Source organism: Barbus barbus (genome assembly GCF_936440315.1).
Source record: "Barbus barbus genome assembly, chromosome: 17".
NCBI classification, from domain to species: Eukaryota; Metazoa; Chordata; class Actinopteri; order Cypriniformes; family Cyprinidae; genus Barbus; species Barbus barbus.
In genome coordinates this window covers 4,187,433-4,200,507 of record NC_136745.1, presented here as the reverse complement: position 1 = coordinate 4,200,507, position 13,075 = coordinate 4,187,433, and the positions used below count along the sequence as shown (strand labels likewise).

Genomic DNA, 13,075 nt, shown 5'->3' with positions numbered 1-13,075 from the left:
AGATGCTGTCACATAGGCCAAGATTAAGTTACTGTCACATAGGTCAAGATTAGGATGACAGAAATTGTGACATTTCAATAGGCTATTGAACCAAGTGAGCCTATAACAGGCTATTAGTGTTATAGTTTCATTAAAATAGTTGCGGTCTTCTTAGCAACTTCTACAATGGAGCTATGAAGACAATTAAATTATTTACACGTATTATATACATTGTGCTTTTTAAGTTAATCAATTGATGTGCATTAGATTGATGAATTGAATAGTCACCTCTTGTAGGTTATGATTTAGTAATCAGAAAATAATTAATGAAGAATTATGAGAGGTTATGCTATTACACATACATTTCGAGCATGTAAATTATTGAAGCCAAATACTTTCATTTCCCCAAGCTGTTTAGCTGTAGTACAGTATTCATTGCCTTAATCACTGTATGAAGCATACAGTGGCCCCACTTTTAACTCTCTCTTTATATTACCCTTATTGAAGATGGATGCACGGAGGAAGACCAGAGTAAGAAGTGCAACCAACACTAGGGAAGGCAGTTTTTGTCAGGGCCCTTGTTATTCTTAATTTTGACATTAATTTTCATTTTTACACCAGACATATATATCAGTTCAAAATATTGGTTATCGGTCTACTTAGTCTGTAATAATCGGTATCGGCATCGACCCTGAAAAACACACATCGGTCGACCCCTACTACGAGGTAACCGTGCATTAGAGCTGCAAGATAAAGGGTAAATTGATAATAACAAATATTTTTCTCAAAAATTATAATTGTGATCACGGTCGTTGTCATTTTTGTTGGGAAATTTCTCTTTGCATTTCAGCAGAATTATTGCACTTTCACGCAACACAAATTAAGAGAATGTCAACTCATATATATTGTGACTGGATTGTTATGAATGCAAGATGATGCAAATCTGAAATGAAAGAAAAATCATTAAAATAACTAACAGACTAATATTGCAGTACGTTAATAGACATGGCTGTTCACCATTGTGCTGATGGAAGAAGACATTAAACATTTTATATAATGCACTATTTTCTAGGTTATCAGAAAGTCGAAGTGTGTGGATGAAGTTCTGGGTAAAATGGAAACAGGGGCAGCATTTAGTCACTTTAAGGCCATCAAGAAATGGAAAGCCAAACATGAGCATGTTTCACCCAGAGACGGTGCCTTCCTGCTCTACTCGCAGAAGAAACTGAGCATGTTGAAGTCTCAAGTAGAAAACCAGACACTGGCCAATGGGAGAGAGCCAGCTACTCTACAGGTACTGAAGCATTTGTAGATGGCTTTTAGTCTTACAATAGCATCCTGTGTGAAGTACTATGTTAGAAAGATGATTCAATTCCCCAAACCTTGTCAAGTTAACACAGAGTATGACTTGCACTTGTGCCTACATTACCTTCTTTGTGTGTTAGCTCTTGGAGAATTGGAGAGCTCTGGATGAGTCTGGCCGAATGAAGTATTTAAAGAAGACGTCTCATTGTCCAGACCCCTGTCTGGCTGTTTACCGGCCGGACATCTGCTTCGGTTCAGTGTCTGAGACGTTTGACTCCATTGTTGAGTCCTACCTGGATCAGTTCAGTGTCAAGCAGGAATTTCAGACCTCCTCTGAAATCATTGACACTGATAGGTAAGACCTGTATGTTGACATTAAGCATTAGTATATCTGGATTAAAGGGCCATTTCTAGACTTCTAGATTTTGAATTTGGAAAATTAATGTCATAGTAAAATGGTTCTCCATTGTCCACAATAATATTTAATGCAGACTAATAGGTTTCTTATGGTACATATGCTAAAATAACAGGTTTTTCTCTCTCTCTCTCTTTCTCTCTTTATTTATATATATATTTACATAAACTGTGAGTGTTTTTAAGTAACCAGAATCATTTAAAGTAAAATAGGTTTCAGAATTCCAGAAAATTAAGAGCTGAATCCATTCGTGATTTACTGGATAATAATTTTACTAATTTATTTTTGACAAAATTTCGACCTGATACATTTTTTCAGAGCTTGCTGTAACTAAAAAAACAAATTCTTTAAAAAATGTTCTTGGTGTTTTAAGATTTGATTAATTTACATAACTTTTACAGGTCTAGAAATAATTTTTAAAATTAGGGTACCTCAGATATGCAGCTTTTGGAACTCTTGGTTCTTTTTAGAAAAAAGGGGGTTGTTGAGGGGGGTGAATTAAAATGAGAAATATCTAGATTTTTATTTATTTTAGCTTATTTTAATGCTCATTTTGTCGTTTTTAATCAATTTAATTCATCTCGAGACCCCATTGGAAATGTTTCCCCTGGTTGAGAAGCACTGCAGTAAAGAAGTGTTTTGCTCCCTCTGTGTGTGCTGACAGATTGAAGCATCTCCTGCAGCTGAAGTGGCAGCGCTCTCTGTGTGACCCCGGAGAGGCCGTGGGGCTGCTGGCAGCTCAGAGCATTGGTGAACCGTCCACACAAATGACCCTCAACACCTTCCACTTTGCCGGCAGAGGAGAGATGAATGTCACCCTGGGTATACCAAGGTCAGATTTCATTTAGTAGTCAATAATTATGGCAGAAAAAGTAAATGATTCTCTGTACAAATACCAGATAAAAAATTAATATGCTGTTTAGCGCGCTCCTTCATTTAAAAAGGTTAAATGTTCATGTAAACTACTTTGATACAGTTGCATGCAGACTTCACGTATTGTTTTTGTGTCATTGTGATTCACAAAAAAAAAAAATCTTTCAATGTGAAATCATCTTCCATAGATTAAGAGAAATACTCATGGTGGCAAGCTCTAACATCAAAACCCCTATGATGAGCATTCCTGTTCTGATGAGCAAGAAAGCCTTGAAACGTGTTAAGACGCTGCGGAAGAAGATAACGCGTGTGTGTTTGTCAGAGGTGAGCACACTTGTTTCAATGTTTACTTGTGTCATTGTTTTTGTTTCAGTGTTTACTTGTGTCAGTGTGCTGCGTTATTCAGTAAAATCTTTTTCCTCTCCACTATAGATCTCAAATCATATTCATGTTCGTGTGTTCAAATATGGCAACTTTAAGGACTAGTTCACCTAAAAATGAAAAAAGCCATTATTTACTCAACCTCAGGTTGTTCCAAAATAAACCTGTAAGGTTTTTTGGTTTTATACCATTAAAATAGTATATAAATGCATCATATAAGTAATCCATAATTAAATCTGTTAATCATGTATTAGCAAATGCTTTAAGTTTATAATTTATAATTAGTAGTTTATAATTTATAAATCGTTTCTCTTTTTTTTATGTTTGTGTCTTTCCACCCATTTCTCATTCACTTTTCTCATATGGAAATATGGATATACAACACCTCAAATTTAAAACATCTTTTTGATTTACAGTAAAAAACAAAAAAAAAAGTCAAACAGGTTTAAAAAGGAATGATGAAGGTCAGTCAGGTCAACTATTGTTATAAATGTATAAACTTCCATGTGCTCTTGATCTTTCTGAATACAGGTGCTTCACAAAGTGGATGTGATAGAAACTTTCCGCTTGGTAAAGAAACAGAGCCAGAAGTCACGAGTTTTCAAACTCACATTCCACTTCCTGCCCCCAGAGCGATACCAGCAAGACAAGCTACTCAGCCCTAATGAGATTCTTCATTTCATGGAGCAGAAGTACGCTTAAAACCATTCAGCCGCTCATCAGTCTCAGCTATTTCACCGCAAATTTCCCCAATATCTCATAGACTTGCTTGCACATTACAGATTTTTTCGCATGCTGCTGGAGGCCATTAAGAAGCTGAGTGCTAAACTGGCGGCTGTCAATGTGGTGGATACACGCAAAGCCACGACAAATGACAATGATCGAGATGCTGGTGGCGTCGCGGACAAAGAGGTAGACAGTCACAACAAGCCGCAGGTATGCTGTTGTCATGCCATAAATGTCTAACGACTGCAATACGCTTGACTTCTCCACAGGATGATGGCAATGAGGATGCAGAAAACAACAGGATTGTGGATGATGAGGCGAATGAAGGTGATGCTGATGCCACAGATTCCAGGAGAAAAGAAAAACAAGAAGAGGAGGTATCAGAATTCACCCTTTCTCTAAATATATTCATGGTCTTGCTGTGCAGAATTCTTTTGAGTGGGCATTTGTGTCTTAATCGTGACCTTTTCTGAACAAGCCATTTTGCTGCTTCATTTCAGTCAATGCTCTGCTTGTTCTGGGTAGCAGCATTGTATTTAGTGGCCTATGAAATCCATTTTTCCCAAATTCCGTTTTATATTTTCGCAAATTCCCATTCCACTTTAATAGTTTAGTTACATTTTAATAAAAACATGATTTCATCAGTTGAACTCAAATCTTCAGCAATTTAATCATTTATTTAACAGTGATAGTGCCCTGTGAAGTCTTCTATTTATTCAGAAATTCTGTGTTGGGTTTTGTTCATTTTTACTGTATTCTGTGCTTTATGGTTTAATACAAATATATTATTAAGAAACGGTGGTAATCAAAAACATGTATAATACTTTAAACATTTAATTCATGTTTTAAAGTGTATTCAAATCAAATTTGAAAAATTCCTTTCAGGCTTGCAAAATTTCGTTATAATCCTTAAAAAAAAAATTTTAATAGTAACAGTAATACGTTTGTCATAATTTCTTCAAGTTAAACCAAACTTTTTTTGACATGTTCAAGTTAAGACCTTTAAGTTTTTGTGTTTATATAGGACAATAATTTTTATCAAATGAAATGGTGCAATGCTGGTCAAGTGATGAAAATGAAGTTAAAGGGATAGTTCACCCAAAAATGAAAATTTACATCATTTACTCACCCTCAAGTAGTTCCAAACCTGTATGAATGTCTTTGTTCTGCTGAACACAAAGGAAGATATTCTGAAGAATGTGGGAAACGGAGCAGTTCTGGGGCACCATTGACTTCCATAGTATTTTTTGTCCTACTATGGAAGTCAATGGTGCCCCAAAACAGCCTGGTTACAAACTTTCTTCAAAATATATTCCTTTGTGTTCAGAAGAACAAAGATATTCATACAGGTTTGGAACTACTTGAGGATGAGTAATTAACGACACAATTTTCATTTTTGGGTTAACTATCCCTAATTTGTTCATGTCCTCATATAGTGAGACAGTAGACGCAGAGCACATGTGTATATGTTGCAGACGAAACTGCTCTGCTCATTCACACAAAAACATGCACAACATGTAGACTTCATATTTAAATAGTCTTTTTGCGGTTTAATATTCATAGAGTTGTCCATCCATGTCATTTCAGCTTTTAATTTATTCATCCAAAATTTTGCCAATTTCCACAACATTTATACAGAAAATTCTACTTTCATGACTGTATTCTGCAATTCCATTCCGTGACGAAAGTAAAATCCTGTCACTGTGATATGACCCTTCAGGTGGACTATGAGAGTGAGGAGGGAGAGGAGGCCATTGATGAGGAGCTGGAGGATGTGGCTGAGGACAGACAGGAAGAGGAAGATACTCAGGAGAACTCTGAGGAAGGGTCTGGTGAAAGCCAACCAGCAGACCAGACCCAGAGTCTTAACAGATCTGAAGAGCTGGAGGGAGATTCACAGGACTCCATGAGGATCAACACTGTGCTTCAGTTGAGCTCCACCATTGAGGACTACAAATATGACCCCACAAATGGGCTATGGTGTGAGGTGTGTACAAATCAGTTGATCTTAAATCAGTATCATTGTCATCATATACACATATTGTGCTCTTGAGGGATGCAATGAAGCCATTTTTACACTTTGATGCTATACTCTAAAAAAATTCTTGTATACCAATTTCTGATACCATGAAGTGTTACCATACCAGTACTAAAAATGGTGTCAGTTAAAGAGAAACTAATATATCGGTCAGATGCCTATGCCTTAATCTGCCAGTATTTGACTAGTAACTATACTCAGTTTAATATTGTGAAATAAGTTTCATAATTTCATCTCAATTGCAAGGTCTGATGTCAGTAAGATTGTTTTCCAAGACAAAGGCACATTTAATCAAATTAAAAACTCCATCACTGGTTTCCACAAAAATATGAAGGAGCACAGCTGTTTACAACATTGATGATAATAAGATGTATTTGAGCACAAAATCAACATAATAGAATGATTCCTGAAGGATTATGTAACACTGTAATGACTGAAAATTTAGTCATCAGAGGAATAAAGTAAATTTTTAAATATATACAAATGTACGGTGGCCGAGAGAGCTCAATGTGCTGCAAATGAAGAAACACCTGCAAATTAAGAAAACATCATCAATTTGATAACACAGGCGCTGCAAATGCTAACAACGCAAACAAAAACAGAAACGCACTGCAAATATAAATATATAACATAGTTAATTTTTTATTTTGTTGAGATAATTTTGTTGTGGTCTTGAAGTCCACATTTTTGTATTTGGTTGGGTTGTGAGGATTTGCAGTGTGTTTTGTATTTGGTTGTGTTGTGAGTATTTGCAGCACATGTGCTGTCAAACTGATGGAGATGTTTTCTTAATTTGCTGGAGCCTTTCTATTTGCATGTGTTTTCTGAAGTTGCAGCGTTGAGCTCTCTCGGCCACCATACAAATAACCTCAGAGAAAAAAAAAAAAAAAAAAATATATATATATATATATATATACACAGTATCTCAGAATTGAGTACACCCCTCACATTTTTGTAAATATTTTATTATATATTTTCATGTGACAACACTGAAGAAATGACACTTTGCTACAATGTAAAGTAGTGAGTGTACAGCTTGTATAACAGTGTAGATTTGCTTTCCCCTCAAAATAACTCAACACAGCCATTACTGTCTAAACCGCTGGCCAAAAAAGTGAGTATACCCCTAAGTGAAAATGTCCAAATTGGGCCCAATTAGCCATTTTCTCTCCCCGGTGTCATGTGACTCAGGTGTGAATGGGGAGCAGGTATGTTAAATTTGGTGTTATCACTCTCACTCTCTCATACTGGTCACTGGAAGTTCAACAGGGCTCCTCATGGCAAAGAACTCTCTGAGAATCTGAAAAAAATAATTGTTGCTCTACATAAAGATAGTGTAGTCTGTAAGAAGATTGCCAAGACCCTAAAACTGAGCTGCAGCATGGTGGCCAAGACCATACAGTCTTGCCATGGTCGACCAAAGAAGTTGAGTGCACGTGTTCAGCGTCATATCCAGAGGTTGTGTTTGGGAAATGGACGTATGAGTGCTGCCAGCATTGCTGCAGAGGTTGAAGGGGTGGGTGGTCAGCCTGTCAGTGCTCAGACCATACGCCGCACACTGCATCAAATTGGTCTGCATGGCTGTCGTCCCAGAAGGAAGCATCTTCTAAAGATGATGCCCGCAAACAGTTTGCTGAAGACAAGCAGACTAAGGACATGCATTACTGGAACCATGTCCTGTAGTCTGATGAGACCAAGATAAACTTACTTGGTTCAGATGGTGTCAAGCGTGTGTGGCGGCAACCAGGTGAGGAGTACAAAGACAAGTATGTCTTGCCTACAGTTAAGCATGGTGGTGGGAGTGTCATGGTCTTGGGCTGCATGAGTGCTGCCAGCACTGGGGAGCTACAGTTCATTGAGGAATCCATGAATGCCAACATGTACTGTGACATAATGAAGCAGAGACTGGGCCGCAGGGCAGTATTCCAACATGATAACGACCCTAAACACACCTCCAAGACGACCACTGCCTTGCTAAAGAAGATGAGGGTAAAGGTGATGGACTGGCCAAGCAATTTTCCAGACCTAAACCCTATTGAGCATCTGTGGGGCATCCTAAAACGGAAGGTGGAGGAGCCCAAGGTCTCTAACATCCACCAACTCCGTGATGTCATCATGGAGGAGTGGAAGAGGACTCCAGTGGCAACCTGTGAAGCTCTGGTGAACTTCATGGCCAAGAGGGTTAAGGCAGTGCTGGAAAATAATGGTGGCCACACAAAATATTGACACTTTGGGCCCAATTTTGACATTTTCACTTAGGGGTGTACTCTCTTTTGTGGCCAGCGGTTTAGACATTAATGGCTGTGTGTTTGAGTTATTTTGAGAGGACAGCAAATTTACACCGTTATACAAGCTGTACACTCACTACTTTACATTGTAACAAAGTGTAATTTCTTCAGTGTTGTCACATGAAAAGATATGATAAAATATTTACAAAACTGTGAGGGGTGTACTCACTTCTGTGAGATACTGTATATATCAATATATACAGTGGGTACGGAAAGTATTCAGACCCCCTTAAATTTTTCACTCCGTTATATTGCAGCCATTTGCTAAAATCATTTAAGTTCATTTTTTTTCCTCATTAATGTACACACAGCACCCCATATTGACAGAAAAACACAGAATTGTTGACATTTTTGGAGATTTATTAAAAAAGAAAAACTGAAATATCACATGGTCCTAAGTATTCAGACCTTTTGCTCAGTATTTAGTAGAAGCACCCTTTTGATCTAATACAGCCATGAGTCTTTTTGGGAAAGATGCAACAAGTTTTTCACACCTGGATTTGGGGATCCTCTGCCATTTCTCCTTGCAGATCCTCTCCAGTTCTGTCAGGTTGGATGGTAAACGTTGGTGGACAGCCATTTTTAGGTCTCTCCAGAGATGCTCAATTGGGTTTAAGTCAGGGCTCTGGCTGGGCCATTCAAGAACAGTCATGGAGTTATTGTGAAGCCACTCCTTCCTTATTTTAGCTGTGTGCTTAGGGTCATTGTCTTGTTGGAAGGTAAACCTTCGGCCCAGTCTGAGGTCCTGAGCACTCTGGAGAAGGTTTTTGTCCAGGATATCCCTGTACTTGGCCGCATTCATCTTTCCCTCGATTGCAACCAGTTGTCCTGTCCCTGCAGCTGAAAAACACCCCCACAGCATGATGCTGCCACCACCATGCTTCACTGTTGGGACTGTATTGGACAGGTGATGAGCAGTGCCTGGTTTTCTCCACACATACCGCTTAGAATTAAGGCCAAAAAGTTCTTGGAGAGGCTTCCATCGGGCCACTCTGCCATAAGGCCCCGACTGGTGGAGGGCTGCAGTGATGGTTGACTTTCTACAACTTTCTCCCATCTCCCGACTGCATCTCTGGAGCTCAGCCACAGTGATCTTTGGGTTCTTCTTTACTTCTCTCACCAAGGGTCTTCTCCCCCGATAGCTCAGTTTGGCCAGACGGCCAGCTCTAAGAAGGGTTCTGGTCGTCCCAAACGTCTTCCATTTAAGGATTATGGAGGCCACTGTGCTCTTAGGAACCTTAAGTGCAGCAGAAAGTTTTTTTGTAACCTTGGCCAGATCTGTGCCTTGCCACAATTCTGTCTCTGAGCTCTTCAGGCAGTTCCTTTGACCTCATGATTCTCATTTGCTCTGACATGCACTGTGAGCTGTAAGGTCTTATTTAGACAGGTGTGTGGCTTTCCTAATCAAGTCCAGTCAGTATAATCAAACACAGCTGGACTCAAATGAAGGTGTAGAACCATTTCAAGGATGATCCGAAGAAATGGACAGCACCTGAGTTAAATATATGATTGTCACAGCAAAGGGTCTGAATACTTAGGACCATGTGATATTTCAGTTTTTCTTTAATAAATCTGCAAAAATGTCAACAATTCTGTGTTTTTCTGTCAATATGGGGTGCTGTGTGTACATTAATGAGGAAAAAAAATGAACTTAAATGATTTTAGCAAATGGCTGCAATATAACAAAGAGTGAAAAAGGGGGGTCTGAATACTTTCCGTACCCACTGTGTGTGTGTATGTATATATATATATATATATATATATATATATAATATGATAGACAGATAGATTTTTTTTTTTTTACTTTAAAAAACATTTTTTTAATCTTACCAGCCCCAAACTTTTGAATTGTGTATATATATTTGTAAAAGTGTGTAATATGTAATAGAAAGAAAAACTGCTATTTTACAGCAAATGGTACTGGTGCTTTCATATTCATAATACGTTGCTGCTTTTGTTTGACAGCTAACCCTGGTCCTACCCCTCACTAAAGTGCACTTTGACCTCACGTCAGTGGTGGTGAAGCAGGCTCAGAACGCTGTCATCATGGAGACCAAGGGTATCACACGCTGCTTATTAAATGAAGTCACCACAAAGGAGGGCAAAAAAGAGATGGTGCTCAACACAGAGGGCATCAACATGCATGAGATGTTCAAGCATGCTGATGTGAGTCCAATACAGTCCAACATTTTTTTTCTGTCTTCGAATTTAATTGTTCATGAATACATGGTACTCTAATGTATTGGAACTAGTGTGGTAGCAGTCCAAATATGGCATGTGATACAATCTGTTTTGTTGTACTAGATCCTGGACTTGAACCGGTTATACTCCAACCAGGTTCATGCTATGGCCAACACATATGGTATTGAGGTGGCCCTCAGAGTCATTGAGAAGGAGATTAAAGATGTGTTTGCTGTCTATGGTAATGAAGCAGAACAGGATTGTTTGACACTCATAGCAGTGTGTGTTTCATTAGAGATCTGACTGGTTCCTCTGTTCACAGGTATTGAGGTGGACCCACGCCATCTCTCTCTAGTGGCTGACTACATGTGTTTTGAGGGGGTGTACAAGCCTCTCAACAGATTTGGCATGCAATCCAACAGTTCCCCGCTGCAACAGATGACCTTTGAGACCAGTTACAAGTTCTTAAAGCAAGCAACGATGCTGGGTACAATACAATAGTCTTTCCTAATTTAATAATGCATATTGTTGATAATGATTAGTAGTATAGTTAAGTAGTTGTTCAGTAATATAATTATGCATGCATGTCTCAATTCTTGTTTTTTTTTTTTGCTTTTTTAAGGTTCTTATGACAAACTCAGTTCGCCCTCAGCTTGCTTGGTTGTAGGAAACGTTGTGAAAGGAGGAACCGGCCTCTTCGATCTGAAACAGCCGTTATAGTAATGGACTGGGTTTTGGAGAATTAGTTTGCTCACTGCTATGGATTCCAGAATTACAAACAGCAATATTTCTTGTCTATAACATCAATAAATATTTTTTCCTTTTGACTTCTTGTAATTTTATGATTGTCATTATTATTATAATGGAAAATAAAAGGTCTAGTTCAGGATAGTAAGGATCCATTTCCAAAAGCACAAAAATAAAATAACATTTGAAAAGTTTCAAAATTGTAATTACTGTATACAGTTGAAAGAAAATATTAAATACAATTAGAATTGTTAAAATTGCATGGTTTTATAAAAATTTAACTAGATTAACCCACAAACATTGTAATTATGGTAACACTTTACAATAAGGTTCATTAGTTAACACGAACCAAGAATGAACAATACTTCTACAGCATTTATTAATCTTAATGTTAATTTCAGCATTTACTAATGCATTATTAAAATCACAAGTTGTGTTTGTTAACATTAGTTAATGCACTGTGAACTAACATGAACAACTGTATTTTTATTAATTAATAAAAAGTGTAATGTATTGTTGCATTCTTCGTTCATGTTAGTTAATACATTAATGTTAACAAATGACGCTTTACTTTAAAGTGTTACCGTAATTATTACTTCTAATAAAAGTATAAGGGACCCAAAACAATTATTATTATTTTTAATTAATAGATCGAAAGTGAGATTTCATTGACCCCGGTTTCTGTTTTAGATCTGGGTATGGTTTTATGCTGTGGCAGATTTATTCATCTGTTCTGAATATTAAGTGCAAACAACTGGATTGTATTGAATAAAATGTGTGTCCCTGATTCCGGCATGAATTCTTTTGAAGTAGTTCTTATTGAAATGGCAAAGGGTTTAGCAAAACGGCCTGAATCATCTCAGTTAGCGATCCAGAGTAAATGATTTGGAATCAAACAGTTGACTCACTCAAACTGATTCGTATGGGGTGGTACACAGACAGCACATGGGTGACATAAAGTATTTAAATAAAAAATAGTGACATACTGCCAAGTATGGTGACCCATACTCGGAATTCGTGCTCTGCATTTAACCCATCCAGCATGCACACACACACACACACACACCGTGAACACACCCCCGGAGCAGTGGGCAGCCATTTATGCTGCGGCGCCTGGGGAGCAGTTGGGGGTTCGGTGCCTTGCTCAAAGGGCACCTCAGTCGTGGTATTGAGGGTGGAGAGAGAGTACTGGACATTCACTCCCCCCACCTACAATCCCTGCCGGCCCGAGACTCGAACCCGCAACCTTTGGATTACGAGTCCGACTCTCTAATCATTAGGCCACGACTTCCCACATTATTTTGCTCTATTGGAAAACAACAGGGATGTTTCTTGCACAGGGTCCCCATGTGGTAGAAAAAAAGTGTACAAGCAATAGGGATAACCGCACTCTGAAGAGGATTGTGAAACAAAACCCATTCAAAAATGTGGGGGAGATTCACAAAGAGTGGACTGCAGCTGGAGTCAGTGCTTCAAGAACCACCACGCACAGACGTATGCAAGACATGGGTTTCAGCTGTCGCATTCCTTGTGTCAAGCCACTCTTGAACAAGAGACAGCGTCAGAAGCGTCTTGACTGGACTGCTGCTGAGTGGTCCAAAGTTATGTTCTCTGATGAAAGTACATTTTGCATTTCCTTTGGAAATCAAGGTCCCAGAGTCTGGAGGAAGAGAGGAGAGGCACATAATCCACATTGCTTGAGGTCCAGTGTAAAGTTTCCACAGTCATTGATGGTTTGGGGTGCCATGTCATCTGCTGGTGTTGGTCCATTGTGTTTTCTGAGGTCCAAGGTCAACGCAGCCATCTACCAGGAAGTTTTAGAGCACTTCATGCTTCCTGCTGCTGACCAACTTTATGGAGATGCAGATTTCATTTTCCAACAGGACTTGGCACCTGCACACACTGCCAAAGCTACCAGTACCTGGTTTAAGGACCATGGTATCCCTGTTCTTGATTGGCCAGCAAACTCGCCTGACCTTAACCCCATAGAAAACCTATGGGGTATTGTGAAGAGGAAGATGCAATACGCCAGACCCAACAATTCAGAAGAGCTGAAGGCCACTATCAGAGCAACATGGGCTCTCATAACACCTGAGCAGTGCCACAGACCGATCGACTCCATGCCACGCCGCATTGCTGCAG

General features: G+C 38.8%; 1 protein-coding gene across 1 annotated transcript in view; it reads left to right on the top strand.

The window, feature by feature from the left end:
* The window catches only part of LOC306883342 (DNA-directed RNA polymerase I subunit RPA1-like), a 33,483-nt gene extending 21,760 nt beyond the window's left edge, over positions 1–11,723 (top strand). The window contains exons 23-34 of the mRNA XM_079438526.1: positions 1,052–1,273; positions 1,425–1,639; positions 2,364–2,531; positions 2,761–2,896; positions 3,485–3,645; positions 3,736–3,865; positions 3,949–4,056; positions 5,400–5,666; positions 9,971–10,171; positions 10,310–10,427; positions 10,509–10,673; positions 10,809–11,723. Of these exons, the coding sequence (XP_079294652.1) occupies positions 1,052–1,273; positions 1,425–1,639; positions 2,364–2,531; positions 2,761–2,896; positions 3,485–3,645; positions 3,736–3,865; positions 3,949–4,056; positions 5,400–5,666; positions 9,971–10,171; positions 10,310–10,427; positions 10,509–10,673; positions 10,809–10,906 (1,989 nt within the window). The 3' untranslated portion in view covers positions 10,907–11,723. The remainder of the gene's footprint in view (positions 1–1,051; positions 1,274–1,424; positions 1,640–2,363; positions 2,532–2,760; positions 2,897–3,484; positions 3,646–3,735; positions 3,866–3,948; positions 4,057–5,399; positions 5,667–9,970; positions 10,172–10,309; positions 10,428–10,508; positions 10,674–10,808) is intronic.
* Positions 11,724–13,075: the final 1,352 nt, after the last annotated feature.